The 17,881-nt window shown below is 41.2% G+C and overlaps 1 protein-coding gene across 5 annotated transcripts in view; it reads left to right on the top strand.

The window, feature by feature from the left end:
- Window positions 1–17,881, top strand: part of RNF216 (ring finger protein 216) — a 145,597-nt gene that overhangs the window by 33,039 nt on the left and 94,677 nt on the right. For all 5 annotated transcript variants that reach the window (XM_034988309.1, XM_034988310.1, XM_034988308.1 and 2 more), the window contains exons 6-8: window positions 8,248–8,350; window positions 9,949–10,113; window positions 16,930–17,044. In XM_034988309.1, the coding sequence (XP_034844200.1) occupies window positions 8,248–8,350; window positions 9,949–10,113; window positions 16,930–17,044 (383 nt within the window). The remainder of the gene's footprint in view (window positions 1–8,247; window positions 8,351–9,948; window positions 10,114–16,929; window positions 17,045–17,881) is intronic.

Here is a 17,881-nt window from a genome sequence, read left to right as displayed (position 1 = left end):
TTAGTCATGGACAGACTTTTCTGGGTTTTACTTAATCCTGCATGGTTATGGAATTAAGGTGTTTTGTTAATTCTGAGCATTGATACTGCATGTTTTGGTCAGGCTGTTTAAAGACATTTTCTTCCCTATATTTGTAACAAAGTGTTCTGCAACCACTCTGCCTGTTTGGAGAAGTGTATGGAAGTGTTTCTTTAGTGTTTATCATAAAAATGATAACTATAATTTTTAAAAAATAAAAGTGTCCCAAAGAAAACAAAGTAAGTCCTTTTCTTTTTACACTCTTTTCCCTCCTAGTCTGCAGAGGTAAAACCGTTGTAAGTTTATGAGGAACGTAGAATACTGAAACTAATAAAATTTTCAGTTAATTAATACAGATTGCATCCATCAGACAGAAGTAGTAGTATACCTAAACCTCTGTCCTCAAAAGATTATGCCCAGCACTATAGTACTCAGCCCAGAGTGCAAGTGAGAGCTGTTCCCTGCCACGGCCAAGTGGGAAGAGCCCCATTTCTCAGGTCAGGAGCCAGAGGAGATGCTCTATTCTAATTCGTACAAAGACACTGTTGGTGCCAGTGGCCACCCTGTCTGTCGCCCTCTATCCAGGGACAGCCACTGTGACCCGGTTCTTTTTTAAGATTTATTTTTTTGAGAGTGAGAGATAGCGAGAGAGAGCACAAGCGGGGAGGAGAGGGAGAAGCAGACCCCGCTGAGCAGGGAGTCCAACACGGGGCTCAATCCCAGGACCCCGGGATCATGACCTGAGCTGAAGGCAGACGCTTAAACGACTGAGCCCCCCAGGTGAACCAGAAATGAGTCAAAGTTTCATAATGTGTTTATCTCTTTAGCTTCTTAATCTAGAATAATCCCCCACTTAATTTTTTTTTAAATTTTTCCTCCTAGTATTTTTTAACATAGGTTGAAAGACTGTACAATGAACACCCATATATCCACCACCTGGATTATTATCTGGCATTCTGCTGTAAGACTTTTGTCCTTTTACTTCTTTTTTCTCTTTTTCTAAGTTACTGTGGACTTACAGTTTTTATATAAGTGGTATTTTAAAATGAGTTACAACCTTTTTTGTTTTTGGTACTGAATTATCCTACGTTTGACCAGTAGGAACCTCTTAAGATGCATCTGTATCATTTTGACAGGGCCCAGTTAGTCTGAGCATGTCCTTGCTTTGTAAAATACAGAGTTGCCTGGGCTTACCTTGAATGTTTCTGCCCTAACCCTGGAATGTGGTCATTTCTCCAAGAAACCCAGGTTTTTGCCACTAGCATGTCATCACTTGTCAGCCCTTACAGGAGAGAGACGAAGGAAATACGGGTTTTTTTTAATTACATGTTCATGATTTCCCATTTAAGTTTAACATTAAGGTTTTTTCCCCTCAGTCTTTCTAAATTTTACATTTTTGTGTTCTTCCACTAAAAATGTAGTTTCTAGTAACATTAATACATTTTTTTATCCTATAATATACATAAAATAAATTGTAGTACCAGTGTTACTATTGAGGACTACTACTGAGTGAAGTAAAAAATGTTTTATAGTTATTTTGTGCTTAATGCATATCTAACTAAGGCAGTACAGTTAGAATATAGACTATCCTAGGCAGTAGATCAAATCACGTTCCTCAGTTCTAGAAATTTGGTAGCCAGTATCTCCTCAAATAATCTTTTCTCTTCCTTTTGCTGTCAGTGCTTCTCCCCCGTCCTCTGTGGCTCTTGACCCCATCTCTTTGTCTCTGTGATACACTCTGGGTGATTGCTTCAATGCAGTCCTCCAGCTCACTAATTTTCTTTTTAGTGGGGTGTAATCTGCCATTAAACTCATCCACAGAGGTGCCTGGGTGGCTCAGTTGTTACGCGTCTGCCTTTGGCTCAGGTCTTGATCCCAGGGTGGGATCAAGCCCCGCATCGGGCTCCCTGCTCAGCAGAAAGCCTGCTTCTCCCTCTCCCACTTCCCCTGCTTGTGTTCCTGTTCTCGCTCGCTCGCTCTCTGTCAAATAAATAAAATCTTAAAAAAAAAAAAAAAGCTCATCCACAGTATTTTTAGTTCCATGTCCTATATTCTTCTCATTCTGGCATCCTTATTTTATAATACTCCGGATCATTTTTCTAGTGTCATTTTTTGACTGTATTTTTAATCCATTTAGTTCTCTAAACACAATAAACATAGCTTCTTTGTGTTCTGAGTGTGATCATTCTGACACGTGAAGTCCTTGTGAATCTCATTCTGTTGTTTCTGCTGGCTCTCTTGGTGTCCTGTTTTCCTTGTGCGTTTTGTAAATTTTGACTGTGAGCTCATTTCTTGGGGTTTTGATAGAAATGGTTCCTTCTGGGAGGATTCACTTTTGTCTTTCATCATGTGCCCAGGGGCAGTGTCAGTCTAACACTACTTTATACTTTAGATTGTTGTCTGCAAGGCTTTGGGTCATCAAGATGGTAAGAATTTAGTCCTGGATGAGGACTGGGTATAATCTTCACCAATTCTCACAGGGCGTTTTGTTTTCCTCTCCATCCACTCGTCAGTATTAAAGCATGTTTCTCCTTGTGGTCTGTAAGATTTGTCTGTGTGCCCTATGAAGTAAGAGCTCAAGAAGATGATGATTATCATCATCATTTTCTTTTTGAATATATAAATGACTTGATGAGTGCGCTCAGGAAAATGTCGCTTCTGTTTAGCTTACTTCTCTGGGGTTTCACTTTCACTTAGGTTTGGACTCCTAGGAACTCCTAACTTTAATTTGATTACTTTACAAGTTCTGTTTTAATATCAGCATTTTTTAAGCCTTTTTTCTTGTGGACTGCATACAGAAAAATGCACAAAATAAAGATAGCCAGCATAGTAATTTATCACAAATCAAACATTCATGTAACTACCACCTAGAAATCTTCAAAAAATAGAACATTGCCACCATCTTTAAACACTAAGATTTTGTGAAGATTTCATGTTGTCTCTGTTCTTTTGTGACTGGCTTCTTTCACTCAGCATTATGTTTCTGGGGTTTACCCATGCTTTGTAGTTCATTCATATTCATTGCTATGTGGTATCCCATTTGTATCAAAATACTATAATTTTTCCCTCTACTTTTTTTTTTTTTAATATTTTATTTATTTAGTTGACAGCACAAGCAGGGGGAGCAGCAGGCAGAGGGAGAGGGAGAAGGTATTTACTTGAGAGGGAGCAAGAGCAAAAGAGAACATAGAGGGAGAGGGAGAAGCAAACTCCCTGCAGAGCAGAGAGCCCAATGCAGGGCTCGATTCCAGGACCCTGGGATCATGACCTGAGCCAAAGGCAGACGCTTAACTGACTGAGCCACCCAGGCACCCCTGGCTACTGATATTTTCAAGCAGAAATTTTTTATTTCTGAATTTTTGGTCTTGTTTCTCATCTTTGGGAGGATTGGTCTGCCATTACTAAAAATAAAAGTGCTGCTTTATTGTAAGCTTTCAAAATTTTTGAATATTTAAATTACTTGGTAATTACATTATTTTTAACTAATAAACTTTGTCTTTAGAGCATTTTTAGATTCATAGCAAAATTGAATGGAAATAACTAGTACATTTTTACAATAAAAAGTATCTCCTAGACTTCCCCTCAACTAAAAAACAACTGATTTTATTTTTATGTAACCTTTTAGTTCTTGGAATGCAACACAATTTTTTCAGAGAGTAAATGCATTTCTGGGTATTTTGTTTATGAAATAATGCTAAGCAAAAAATATTTTCCATTTTTTTCCTCAGTTTTATTGAGTTTTCCTCTTCATTAAATACTTTGTTCATAGGGGCGCCTGGGTGGCTCAGTCGTTAAGCGTCTGCCTTGGGCTCAGGTCATGATCCCAGGGTCCTGGGATCGAGTCCCGCATTGGGCTCCCTGCTCAACAGGAAGCCTGGTTCTCCCTCTCTCACTCCCCCTGCTTGTGTTCCTGCTCTCGCTATCTCTGTCTCTGTCAAATAAATAAATAAAATCTTTAAAAAAAAAAAAAACAACTTTGTTCATAGTTTTCACCCATGTTCTAATGAACATTATTCTCCATATGGCACTTTCCCTTTTCTTTCTCTATACCTGCTACATGCTAAAACCCTAAAAGTTAAAATTCAGGGTTGGACATTATAAACAAATTCATGGTCATTGAAACTATTTCCAAATAGATTTCCAGTGGAGTTGTACCAGTTTATGTTGGTGTTGGAGATGTACATGAATTGCTTTAGTAATTTCTCAGTGATGATGCATAGTGGTGGTGTTAACTAGGCATAAAGTAGCTTACTATTTTAGTTTATTTCTTTGATAATGGGCTGCATGGCAGTTTTCATGCATTTGTTTGACTAATTGTATTTCTCTCCTTTGTGAATTGTTTGCATCTTTTCTCACTGAATTCTTTTGTTGTTGTTCGTGTTTTCCTGATTATGAAACACAATACTTGTGTGTTCAGTTTGGAAAATATAAATGATTAAGTATAGACTTAGCCCATGTAGCTAAGAATACTGTAGAATATTCTAAAGAATATAGAATAGTGATTTGAATAGGAAATGCCAAATTTAAGTATTTTTTAATAATTTATGGTAAATACTAAAGTAACCCTTTAGAAATTTAGTATACTTTGTTTCCCTCTCATTCTACAAATGAATGTATTATTTTTCAAGTATTTGCAAGATTAATTTCTGTGAAATACCAGTAAAATGGGATCAAATTGACAGATTCTGTGACAATTTGTTCTCTTACCTCCTGAGTCTCATACGTATCCTTTTTTCTAGGGACTTACTGATTCTGTGCTTTTCACATCACTCGTGCAAATATTCGTTCTTAAACATATAAAAATTCTTGTGAAATCCAAAGAAAGGGGACTGTGCAGTAATTGTATTAAATCTTTTCAAACCTGTAGTCTTCTGAGTTTCCTAACATGACTTTTGTTCCTGGGCTCTTGGGACTAAGGTGTTAATTCCCACAACTAAGCTAAATATTGTTAATGTAGACCCAAAGGGAGACACAAAACAAAGTTGAGCAGGCTGGCATTGTGTGTGGCTGACTCTCGGTTACTTTATGTGCAATCTTTAAATCACCTTTAGACATAACCAGCTGGTCATTTTAGCAAGAGGGATTTACTCACCAGAGAACCTCCTGTGATGGTAATCTCTTTGAGCTGATTACTAAGTCTTTTCACTCACATGTGATGAATCTTAAATTGGATCGAGACAGCAACAACTATCTAAGGAATAAAAGCTTGGAATACTAGCTTGGCTCATTTAGGAGGAGTGCTTTCTTGAGACCCTTCAGCTTGTCAGGTCAGATCAGATGTGAAATAACATACATAGGTGGGCAGATTTGAGTTCTCACAAGCCTCCCACCCCAGGCTGTAAATATTGATGTCTTGGGTTATAGTTCATTTCCACAGAGAAACTTTGTATTTAATTACCTGTGCCACTGAATGTCATTTAACCTCCAGGAAAGTTCTGTTGGCAAGGGTGAAGATATTAAAATAGAAATGACTTTGACAGTTCAAAATGAGAGCCTTTGGGGGCGCCTGGGTGGCTCAGTTGGTTAAGCGACTGCCTTCGGCTCAGGTCATGATCCTGGAGTCCCGGGATCGAGTCCCGCATCGGGCTCCCTGCTTGGTGGGGAGTCTGCTTCTCCCTCTGACCCTCCTCCCTCTCATGCTCTCTGTCTCTCATTCTCTCTCTCTCAAATAAATAAAATCTTAAAAAAAAAAAAAAGAGAGCCTTTGGGCGGGGGCGGGGTGGGGGGGACGCCTTTTGTTGTCAGTCAGTAGAGGGCTTCCGATTCTTGATATCAGGATTGGGGCCGGGATCATGAGTTTGAGCCACGCGTCAGGTGTACAGATTACTTTAAAAAAAAAAAAAAAGATTGCATCATAAACAGGTTTGACTTAAGATTGAAACATAAATATGTAACAGAGTGAGACCCTCTGATTTCTGCCATGTGGAATTCCTTCTCTTGCAATGTTTCGGTATGTGATCTTCTTAATACTGGAAATATAAAATGAATTGGTCAGAGAAGAACCCCTAAAATATGGTTGGTCTTTTGTTTTCTTTTCTAGAAATTACACCTACTATTCAACCTCTGTGTCATATACTGTAATTCTGTATAATGTTCTTTAGAAAATAAAAGAAAATTTTAAAGGATGAGATTTTTAAAAATAGGAGTTGTAATACTTCTTCCAGTACCGTAGCAGATCATCTTCCACGCACCCCACGTGGATACCACTGGCTTCGCTCATGGGTAGCCATTTTTGTCAAAGAAGATTCTTCACTGAGTGACCTTTTTATCTTTCCCCAAGTTCCTGATACCTGGCTGTTTATTGGGTTGTGGTAGCCACACTTATCAGAACATTACAAATAGGCATATTTGAGATTGAGGGGCTTCTCCACATCTGGGTTGTAGTTTGTCTGGATGTGCATGTGAACAGAGTTGTTTAGACTTTGAGGCCTTTCCCCAATGATACTAGATTCTTGGTGGTGGCTAACTCTCAGGTCAGCCTACAAAGAGCTGTATAACCTGCAGAAGGGGTTGCAGATGAAACATGCCCTCCCAGACTCTGTTCCCAGACACACTCCCCCGTGGGTGAGAAGAGGAGCTGGAGGGAAGTGCTTTTTCTCTCCTCTTCCTGCTGGACCTGTCCTACTATTAAAGGCTCCACTGTTGGCACTGGACAGGAGAGACCTGGGAAGAAGAGATTCAAGAATCATGGGGTAGAGTCATCTGAAGAACCTGCAGGAGCAAGGAAAGGGAGAAAGATGGAGAAGGGAATCCCCATGGCCCTGTGAGCCGAGAAGCTTTCCTGCTACTGAAGTGGCTAGTGCTACACACCCCCCAGGCTGTTCTTATCTGTGGAATCATCCCAAGAGCCCAGCATGTTGCTGTATTTGGTTGTTACAGGGTGAAGAACCTTGCTGGTTAACATTTGTTAAATCTGGACAGTGATACATCAGCATGTGTTATCTTACTCTATATCCTTACCTTTAAATGTATTTCATAATGGTGATAAAAGGACAAGGCTATAGGTTTGGCATGAAGAGAGTCTGTTCTTAGGCAGACATGGTCTGTTCCTTCAGCCTTGCAGCTGGGCAAGCTGAACGTCACTGAAATTCTTCATGGGGACTTGTATTACTAGAGGGTTACAAAAAGTATTAATGAATTAACAGAAGGTCTTTTAATTCCATCCATTTACTTTAGCAAACTGTTTTATGGCTTTTTATTTTTATTTAAATTCAATTAACATATAATGTATTACTGTTTTAGAGGTAGAGGTCAGTGATTCATCAGTCTTAATATAATACCCAGTGCTCATTATATCGCGTGCCCTCCTTAATGTTATCACCCAGTTACCCCAACCCCCACCCCTTTCCGCTCCAGCAACCCTCAGTTTGTTTCCTATTATCAAGAGTTGCTTATGGTTTGTCTCCCTCTCTTTTCATCTTTTTTTCCCCTCTCTTCCCCTATGATCCTCTGTTTTGTTTCTTAAATTCTACATATCAGTGAGATTATATAATTGTCTTTCTCTGATTGACTTACTTCGCTGAGCATAAAATCCTCTAGTTCCATCCACATTGTTGCAAATGGCAAGATTTCTTTCTTTTTTTTTTTTTTTTTGATGGCTGAGTAGTGTTCCGTGTGTGTGTGTGTGTATCACATCTTCTTTATCCATTCATCTGTCGATGGACATCTGGGCTCTTTTCATAGTTTGGCTTTGTGGACATTGCTGCTACAAACATTGGGGTGTAGGTGCCCCTTCGGATCACTACATTTGTATCTTTGGAGTAAATATGCAGTAGTGCAATTGCTAGGTTGTAGGGTAGCTCTATTTTCAACTTTTTAAAGAACCTCCATACTGTTTTCCAAGTGGAGCAAACTTCTTAATTGCGAATGTGAATACGTTTCCCCACCCCTTGTTTGTTACAGTTTTCTGACAAACTGTAGATACTCTTCATCTAAATTCTCCAGTTCCATACTGTTCAGTCAGTAAGAATTTGAGTGACTTCATGACATTGATACCTGACAGAAGTGTGCATTTATTAGTATGTTTATTGCTTTTTAAAACTAGAAGCAAAAATAGAAATTAAGTATATCTGTCTTTTATTTGTCTATTTCATTTTTCTGATCTGCAAACAATTTAATAGGCCAGTCATAGTGTATGATGAGGCACATTATTTTTCAAACATTGTATTTAAAAAATGGCAGGTGTGGGATTTGGAAACACTATGAAAATAACATCATTTACTTTTGCAGACTTTGTAATTTTCTTCTGGAAAATCCAGACTATCCAAAGAGAGAAGACAGAATCATTATCAACCCCAGTAGCAGCCTGCTTGCCAGCCAGGATGAGACAAAGGCAAGTGTTGTGCTCTTTGTTTTGCAGTCTACCTAGAAATGCTCTGCTTTTTTCATCTTTGTGGTAAGAAAGTGCTTTGTTGGGACACATTTTTTAAAGACTAGCCAGGAAAATAGGATTTCAGAATATACTTATCCCTTCAGTGGATTTTCCCAACCTGAGTCACTTTGGATTCTGTATTTAACTTTTGTTGTAACTCCATCATCCCTTTCCCACAAAAAGTTAAACCTTCCATATCTTTAGTCTTACAAAGCAAGTTTTTTAAAATGAAACAAGAGGGCGCCTGGGTGGCTCAGTCGTTAAGCGTCTGCCTTCGGCTCAGGTCATGGTCCCAGGGTCCTGGGATCGAGTCCCACATCGGGCTCCCTGCTCCGCGGGAGGCCTGCTTCTCCCTCTCCCACTCCCCCTGCTTCTGTTCCTGCTCTCGTTATCTCTCTCTCTGTCAAATAAATAAATAAAATCTTTAAAAAAAAAAATAAATAAAAAATAAATTAAATAAATAAATAAAATGAAACAAGAATTAGCCAGGATTCTTTGTATCATTTTGTGGGTTTTTTTGTTTTTGTTTTTCAATATTTTATTATGATAATTTTCAAACATACAGTAAAGCCAAAAGAATTTTACACTGATCACCTATATATCTACCAGCAGTACTATTAAAAGTTAACATTTTATTATATCCACTTTGTCACATCTCCATCCCTCTGTCCATCAGTGCATCTCTCTTATATTTCATTTCATTATGATGCATTTCAAAGTAAATCACAAAAACATCAGCACACTGCCCTATACATACATACTTTAGCGTGCATTTCGGCACCTAGAGTTCAATATCTTTATAGTTTTTCTTTTGATGTAAGATTTATATACAATGCATATACCTGTATAACCAAATCCTATATTAAAATAAAAAGTTTGATTTTTTTTTTTTTAAGATTTTATTTATTTGAGGGAGGAAGAGAGAGAGCAAGCACAACTGAGTGGAGAGGCAAGAGGGAGAAGCAGACTCCCCACTGAGCAGTGGACCCCCCCCCCCCCAAGCCCCTGCTGACGCGGAGCTCAATCTCAGAACTCGGGAACCATGACCTGGCCAAAGGCAGATGCTTAACCAACTGAGCCACCCAAGTGCCCCTGATTTTTTTTAAATCTTAATCATCACTTTATTTGTAATCCTACCTAGCATTTAGTTTCTCAAGTGGTGAAGGAAAGTCTAGATCAGAACTACTTCATGGCTGCTCGATCCTTCTACTCCCCACACATTCTTTTGACTATCTCTCTTACGTATTCTGTAGCCAGAGAAATGCTGGTTTTTTCTAAACATTTTGTGGAGAGAAATTGGCTGAAAGATGGGTTTCAAATCCGTAGCTATACTTTTTACTAGTTCTGACTGGCACAACTAGTCTCCAGACTCCAGCTTATTTAACATTTCTGAACCACCAGTTTTTTCATCTCTGTACAGGACTGGTAACCTCTGTAATCATGTATACAAATGAGATGATTCTATTTTGTAATAAGCAGTCCTTGAAGTGATACCACTTTGTGGGAAATGCACTATCTGGCCTCCTAATGTGCCTCTCTCTCTCTCTCTCTCGTTTCAGTTGCCTAAAATAGACTTTTTTGACTACTCTAAATTGGTTCCTCTTGACCAGCGTTGTTTCATCCAAGCTGCTGACCTCCTGATGGCTGACTTCAAAATGCTCAGCAGTCAGGATATCAAGTGGGCCCTGCATGAACTCAAAGGACACTATGCAATCACCCGAAAGGTGCTCTACTTGGTCTTCCTGGTGGGGTCACACCTCTTGACTACTTCTTCCCATGACTACAGAATGAAGAGTTCAGCTTGCGGAAATTGGGATGGTTTATGATGGCAAAGAGCTAAGGAATTTGTCAGGGTGAAGATAAATAGACAAACGTATTTGCTGATCAGGAGGAACCGAATGAAAAGAAATAATAGATTAGAAGCAGGGAAGTTCTGAGGGCGCCTGCCTGGCTCAGTCAGTAGAGCATGTGACTCTTGAACTCAGAGTTGTGAGTTCAAGCTCCACCTTGGGCATGGAGCCTACTTAAAAAAAAAAAAAAAAAAAAGTTTCAAAACAGCAGGGAGGTTCTGGTTTGCCCATGGAGGGTAATGAATGTTATTGTAGAGGGCAAAATGACTGGGTGTGAAAAGTGTGTTCTAGCGCCCTTCCTTGCTTTCCTGTCCAGCTGGGGGCAGGTCTCCTGGTGAATGTAGCCTCACCCTGAGTCTAGGCCCCTTCCCCCTTATATGGCCAAGAAGATCGAGGCAGCTGTCAACAAACTCCTCTAATTGTAGGTTAATCTTAGGTAAAATTACTGAGGGGAACACAGAGTTAGTGCTTTCTGTTTCTGAATCTCATTCCTCATGCCAAATAGGGAATGCTGTATTGTCATTGAAAAATGAGGAGCTTCCCCCTCCCCCAAAAAACCAGGGACCGCAACTTAAGGCCCTTCTAGCATCGATGTTCTCCAGGGGTTCCTGACACCTGAGCTCCCAGGGGGCCCAGATGTAAAGGGAAAGGGCAGTAGCACAAGGCAGCTCCTGTAGCCTGGGGGCAGGTTGGTCCCGTTAGCAGCGTCCCTGCCACTGTCCTGGGACCAGTAAAAGGAATTGGCTAGCTGATGCTTCTCCCTGGTCATCCCACAGCCCACTCGTCATTTGGGTGAGAGGTGGTAGGATTTTGTGGCTCACCTCTTACTTATATCTTCTTTACCCCTTCCCTTGTCTTTCTGGTCTGTCCTATTTTTTTATGGTGTCTGCTTGTTTTGGTGAATAGTTGGAAAATTTACAGCGTTTTGAAATGGGGTTGGGCTGGACTGTTTGAATGAAAGTGCGGTGTTTAAGGGGATGTACTATTTGGCAGAAGCTAAAACCTATTGCATTCAAGTTGGAACTTCTCCCTGCTATATGCAAATGGTGCCCAGGGGTTCTGCCCTCTGGACAGTGATGCTCTTGTGGACTGGGTGTGGGAAACACATCCGGAGATGTGTTCTAATTATGGCCATAGCACATCTTCCCTGTGACACTCCCCATACGTGATGATAGCTTAAGTCTCCTGCTATATATATGTGTGTGTTCACTGGAGACAGTCACATTTCCCTGGATTTTTCTCCCTTTGTATATAAATATCAAACACACATAAAATTAGAGATTGTCCTGTAATGAGCCCCTGCTTACCCATCACTCAGCTTCAGTAACTGTCAGCTCCTTCCTAGTTGTGTTTCATCCCACGTGACCCACTTCCCCCCTCCCTGACTGTTTTGAAGCAAACTCCAAGAATTGTTTCATTTTCTTTAAATCCATGACTATTTCACTGTTTACCTTTAAAAGATAGATTCTTTTTTGAAAAACATAATCAAAATACCATTATCACACCTTAAAAAGTAACATTATTAGATATCCACTCATTTTGTTCAAATTTCTCTGGATATGTCAAAAACCTTTGGTCATATTGAGTTCCAAGTAAAATTCTTTCTTGCAGTTGGTTGATGGGTTACTTAAATCTGTTAATCTCTTAAGTTCTTTCTCCTCCTTCCCACTTTACTTTTTCTTGCTGCTCATTTGTTGAAAAAAATGGGTTTATCTTACAGGTTTTGACAGTCTAGATTTTGCTGATTGTACCCTGCGGCATCATTAACCAGTTCTTTGGTACGCTGTATTTCCTATAAATTCATAGTTAGATCTAGAATCTTGATCAAACTCAGGTTTAATTTCTGTCCCCCCTTGAATTTTGATTCCATTTCTGCCAAATGGGTCTCTGACTTTGAGCCATGTCTTGAACATGGAGAGCTTCAGTTCTCTCGGTGAATAGTGGATGTTTTATGTGGCTAATAGGAGAATTAAGTGGGAAACAGTGTAGAGTAAGCCCGTCACAGTGCTTCATGTGTATCAGGTTTCAGTAATAAGTTCCCTCCCTCTGCACTTCCTTCTCTGTGCGAAGGAACAGTTGCCAAGCCTCTGTATGTAGGAATTTCCCAGTGGCCCTCCTTACAATGTGATCTTAAGAGTCAGTCCTTAGAGTAACGTTACAAGAGCCTTCTCTGATGCAGCCTCCTTAGGTTCACAGTGCTGAATTCACATGGGAGGGGCCTGTGACTCCAGGGCCTGCTCTGGTTTGTTCCCCGCCTGTGGTATGGAGGCCCAGGGTGCAGGAAGACTCTGTCCCCAGTGTGTGTGTGTGGTTGAAGATATTTTAGCTCAACTCTTTATGGACGTATCCTGTGGGTAGGTTTCTTGGAGACCACAGTGCAGCTGCAGTAATGTTTCTTCTGGTTGTTAGCTCTGTAGGGACAAAAGTGCTCTCAAAACTGGATAACTTCTAAACTGGAGGGAACAGATCATCCTTAAAACTCATGGCAGGAGTTACTTGTTAAAATGAATGTTGATTTTTTTTTTTTTTTAAGATTTTATTTATTTATTTGACAGAGAGAGACACAGCGAGAGAGGGAACACACGGGGGAGGGGGTGGGAGAGGGAGAAGCAGGCCCCCCGCAGAGCGAGGAGCCCGATGCGGGGCCCGATCCCAGGACCCTGGGATCATGACCTGAGCCGAAGGTAGAGGCCCAACGACTGATTTTTATCAAAGTAATTTATGACCATAGCTTTAAAAATCAATTAGTGCTAGAATGCTTATTTGTAATTTTTTAAACCACAGGCTGAAGCCCCCTTCTTCACCCTCTTCCTCTGTTTTCCAGACACAACTCGATTCTTATTTGTTCTTTTTCTTTTCCTAGTACTTACGTCCACATTTATGAACACGTTTATGCTTGATTAGTTTTAGAAATCATCCATACACACTCACCTTTTCGATATACAGTTTTGGTTAAATCTGTTTTTAAAGTTTTTATTATTATGACTGTGGAAAAATGTTCACTGCTGGGGTAAGTAAGGTACTATGATAATGTCTCCTTTCTTGAATTTTCTATTTTTCTTGGAGTTAAAATTGGTTGCCTCCGTCTTTTCATTTGCTTTTTTGTTTTTGTTGCTTTGTTTTTTGATGCTGTGGCTGTCTTTTCATGGCTGACAACTCTAAAACGCTGTTTTAATCACAGTTTGCCTGTTGTCAAAACTGACCATCAATCCTCAGTTCATTTTTTTCCCTTCCTCCTCCATGCCTGTGTATAACTGTCCTCTTGGGAGTTCCCTTTGCCTTTGGACAAAGCTTGATCCTCTGTGTTCTAGATCCTGACAACTTTCTCTGTCTTGGTTTACACACTCACACTTGGCTCATAGTTCCCCTGGGTTGAAAATTATTGCTCCGCCAAGTTTTTCCTCAATAATCCTGCCACAGATAAAACCGTCTCTTTCATTCAGATAGCATGTTGAGTGCCTGCTACGGGCTATGCACAGAGAGAGTCACAGTAAACAGTGGAAGGCTCCTTCCCTTGTGGAGCTTAATACTAGTGGACAGTGTCCTCTATTTTAATCACCCCTTAACTTCTGTTCTCTGACATGTGCTCATTTTGAGGGTCTCCACTCCCCAGCCTCCTCAGATTTCTCCCCTGTGTACTTTAATGATCACCTCTGTCTCCTTACAGGTGACAAGGTCTGCATTTTTGGACCTGATCTCCACCAGCGTCCACAGAGGAGTCTGTGGCCATTCCTCAGCTTTTATTTCATCAGATACCCACTGTAGTATTTCTAGGTCATCCCTTAAAAGTTAAGATATCCTAAGAATCTTAGAGCAGACTGTATCCTTGGTTCTCAGAACCAGTACCTTGAGTGGGGATTTGATTTGTGAATGTGAGCAAGCTGGAGAGAGAAATGCCAGATAAGTGTAAAAGGAAAAATTGTTTACAATATCTGTTGTTCCTGTGTTCCTCCTGGTAGGTTTTTTTGAGTACTTTGTGATAATTATCGGCTAGACCCTGAAGACAGTGGCATCTGTAGAACACAAATTAGCTTCCTTACAAAGAGCTTTCAGTCTATCTGAGAAGATTAAAGGGAAAAAAAGATTAAAACGATGTGATGAGTATTGGAAAAGAACGAATAAAAGTACATGAGAGCACCAGGAAAGAAACGAGGGTGTTATTTGAACAGGATCTTAAGGGAAAGATGTTTTCACTGGAGAAATCTTACGTGCAGAGGCAAAAAAAAAAAAACAAGTAACCATGGTGCCTTTGGGTATGTAGGTGTGAATTATAACTAGCAGTTCTTGAAAGGGAAGAACTCTGATTTATAATTGTATTTGGTCTATTTAACTAGATCTTTAGTTAATAAGAAAAGGGATGGTTGTCATAACTACTGAAGTAAGATTTTGCAGGCTCCTTTAATTTGTCGGCAACATTTGTTTTAAGGTACACTTTTCTTGACAAGGGCCAGTATGGATTTTTTTCCTTCTAACTAGAAATAGTATTTAAATGGGACCAAGGTAATGACCTCATTTCACCTCCAGACAGGAGGGTGGTGTGGTTGAAGACCCAGTGGGCTACCAGTTAACAAGCTCTGAGTTCACATTGCCATTCATTAGTTGCTGATAAATGACATCTACCCTTTAATCACCTCATTTATAAAATTCAGGTTATCATAACTTGTCCTGCCTTTTTTCCTGGGTTTTTGCAAATAGCCCTAATTCAAGGATGAAGTGTTTACCTTCTAGGTAGAACTTGGTAGAAATTAGTGGTCTTGCTGTGGAGTACATACATGTGACTTTAAGATTGGTACCTAAGGTTTGTGGGGAACACCTCGGATAGTCAGAACTCCAGAAAGAAGAAACAAAGCAAGGGAGGATGTTGATCAGGGAGATGGAGAGGTAGTAAGATGACTGCTGTTGGCCAGCTCTTGGTGGGTTTCCCTTAACCGCTCTGTGAGGACAAGGTGATGTCCTTCTCTGTAAGCCTCGCTTCCCTCTGCTATGAAAGAACCCCTTCCTCAGAGAGTTGCTGTGAGAATCCCATGACTGGAGGGGTCACCAGACCCACACAGAGTGCTTCACTCACAGAGGTGTATAAGCACATGGTGATTCCCTTCCTGCTCCCAAACCTGAGAGCTTTGGAAAGGAGGGGATAGAAGGTAGGTAAAGATGGAAAGATGATCTGTCCCTCTTCTGTAGCTAAAATAGTTGTTTTCTCTTTCTTTCATTTTACCAGAGGGACACACAGCTGTTTTCCTAAGATAAATATTCAGAATGTGACTTAACTAGCAACATTCCTGTAACACATAGATATCCCTGTAACCTTTTATTACTCACCAAGAGTATGAAATGCAAACCATACAGGTTGCCAAGGATACACCCTGGGTTTTGGTCACCTTCTCTGTCTTCCAGAAGCCCATTGTCCAGTGGAGGGGATGACATGAAACAGAATCAAATAAGTGTATCATTACTGTTATCAGCATTTCAAAAGAAAAATGTAAGGTACTTGGAAAGAGTGTAGCGGGTGGACCGAGAGGCTCCAGGAAGGCCTCCCTGAGCAAGAGACATTTAACCACAAACCTGAGTGTTCTTTAAGGAGGAGTTCAGTAAGGGGGGTTTGGGGGTGTTCTTTCCTGGGACGAGGAATACTGTAGAAGAGCCAATTTGGAGGATCATGAATTCAGCCTGGGAAGCATTGAGTTGCCAGCCTGTTGAGTGAGGCTTGTGAGACATCCAAGTACAAAGAATTCATTTGGGTGCTTAAATGGCCAAAAGAGGTGGGATCGTGAGGGTCATCAGCACATGCAGGGTGACCTCCCCAGCTTGGACGAGGTAGGCACAGGGAGAGCTGAGGCTGCCTGGAGGCCTCCCAGCACGTAAAGATCAAGTGGAGGGAGGGTGGCGAGGAGGAGTGGGCAGAGGAGGTGGGTCGCCAGAAGCGGGGAGCAGTCCGTGTTAGCAGTACTGTCGAGACACTAGGTGAGATGAGGACCAAAACATAGGGGCGGGAGTTTGCCTCCTGTTACCAAGTAGGTAAGCTACTGGAAAGATGGGCTTCGGTGCCCGATTGGAGGGAGTTGGGAAATGCACGCAAGGTGAGATGAGCAAACGTGGACAGATGGCCCCTTTGATGGTTCAGGCTGGGGTGTGGTGGCTGGTACCTGAAAGGGGAAGGAGGCCAGGGGAGGAGGGATTTTTTTTTTTTTTTTTTAAGATGGCAAAGACTTGAGCACGTTGAAATGTCAATTGGAAAGATTTTTTAAAAGCTGAGGGTACAGAAGAAAAGGGATTATCACTGGCATACAACTTTTGCCCTCCAGTGTGCTGTACAAAGAGGGGACGCAGGTGAAGCTGCAAGGAATATGGGAGTGTTGGTGGAAAGTGGTCCCAGAGGTATGCCATTTAGGGTGTGACTGTAGAGTCTGAGTCGCCAGCCATCTGTTAGGTGACCCACCCTGTACGTAGCCAAGGACAGCTTTGCACACTTGCTGTTTTCTTATGTTGCCCTTTGTCAGTAAGCATTCGGTTCTGCCCTTTCAGCAGTTTATGAAAGTCAGAAAATGAAAATAATTCTGCAGCCTGTTTCTGTTAAGCTATGCAGGGGAGCTGGCTGAAACCGTGAGTCAGAATGAGATTTGGGGTTGCCTGCGTTTCCTGTATTCTTGTGTCCCATTTACAGCAGTAACTTTTCTGTTTCTCAATTTTTAGGCCTTTTCTGATGCCATTAAAAAATGGCAGGAGCTCTCTCCAGAAACCAGCGGAAAAAGAAAAAAGAGAAAAGAAATGAATCAGTATTCTTACATAGACTTCAAGTTTGAACAAGGTAATGGCCAACTTTGAGTTTGCTGACTGTGTGAAGTGGCTGTGCAGAGCCCTCTCCTTCCCATGCAGCTTGTAAAGGCCGCTGTGGCATGGCCACCCTGCCAGGCCAGCCTAAGGACTGGCTGCGTGGCCTGCTCTGGGGACACATTTGTATGTTTAGGAAGTGGCTGTGGTTGTCACCCTCCTCCTTTCTGCCTAGGGTACACCGTGACCGGAACATTGTGTGCAGTGGCAAAGAACTCACGTGGGGAAGTGTTTGGGGACACTCTCAGGCGGGGGGGGGGGGGGGGGGGGCTTGAAGGTTAGACAAGAATTAACTTTATCTTTTGTAAAATTACCTAAGCCAGAGAGTGATTGCTTACTGCAGAAGGATCGTTTGTGCACCTGAGAGAGTGGCTTCTGCACAGGAAAGACCAGCAGTTCCTAAACAGCCACTTATGTGCTGAACGTTCTGTTATTGATGACACAACTGCCGAGAGCCCTTCCAGAGACGTTAGTTTGGGTCTAACCCCCACCCCCAGGGTAAATGTGTTGAATTTTACATCACATTTGATCTGGGTTGCTTGTGTTTGAGAAAAGAGCCCCCTGTAACTTTTCCTATAGATTGTCATGAACAGGAATATTTTCCTTTTGTTTTCTCTTATTTGTCTTTCTCTTAAATCTGTACTTAGTTATGTAACTTTATTTCAGGTCTGACTAAATGGAAAATCTAGGAGCTAACCACAGAGTTGGAAGTTTTTGGGGGTTCTCAGCTCCTCAGGATCTAAAAGGAAACCCCTAGGCTCTGATTCCTGAGGTCCCCGAGCTAGTCTGTGGTGCAGTGCTCTCCTGTCATGAC

The sequence above is a fragment of the Mirounga leonina genome, unplaced genomic scaffold (genome assembly GCF_011800145.1).
Source record: "Mirounga leonina isolate KUSES-001 unplaced genomic scaffold, KU_Mleo_1.0 Mir_454, whole genome shotgun sequence".
Taxonomy (NCBI): domain Eukaryota; kingdom Metazoa; phylum Chordata; class Mammalia; order Carnivora; family Phocidae; genus Mirounga; species Mirounga leonina.
This window is presented reverse-complemented; position numbering and strand designations above follow the sequence as displayed.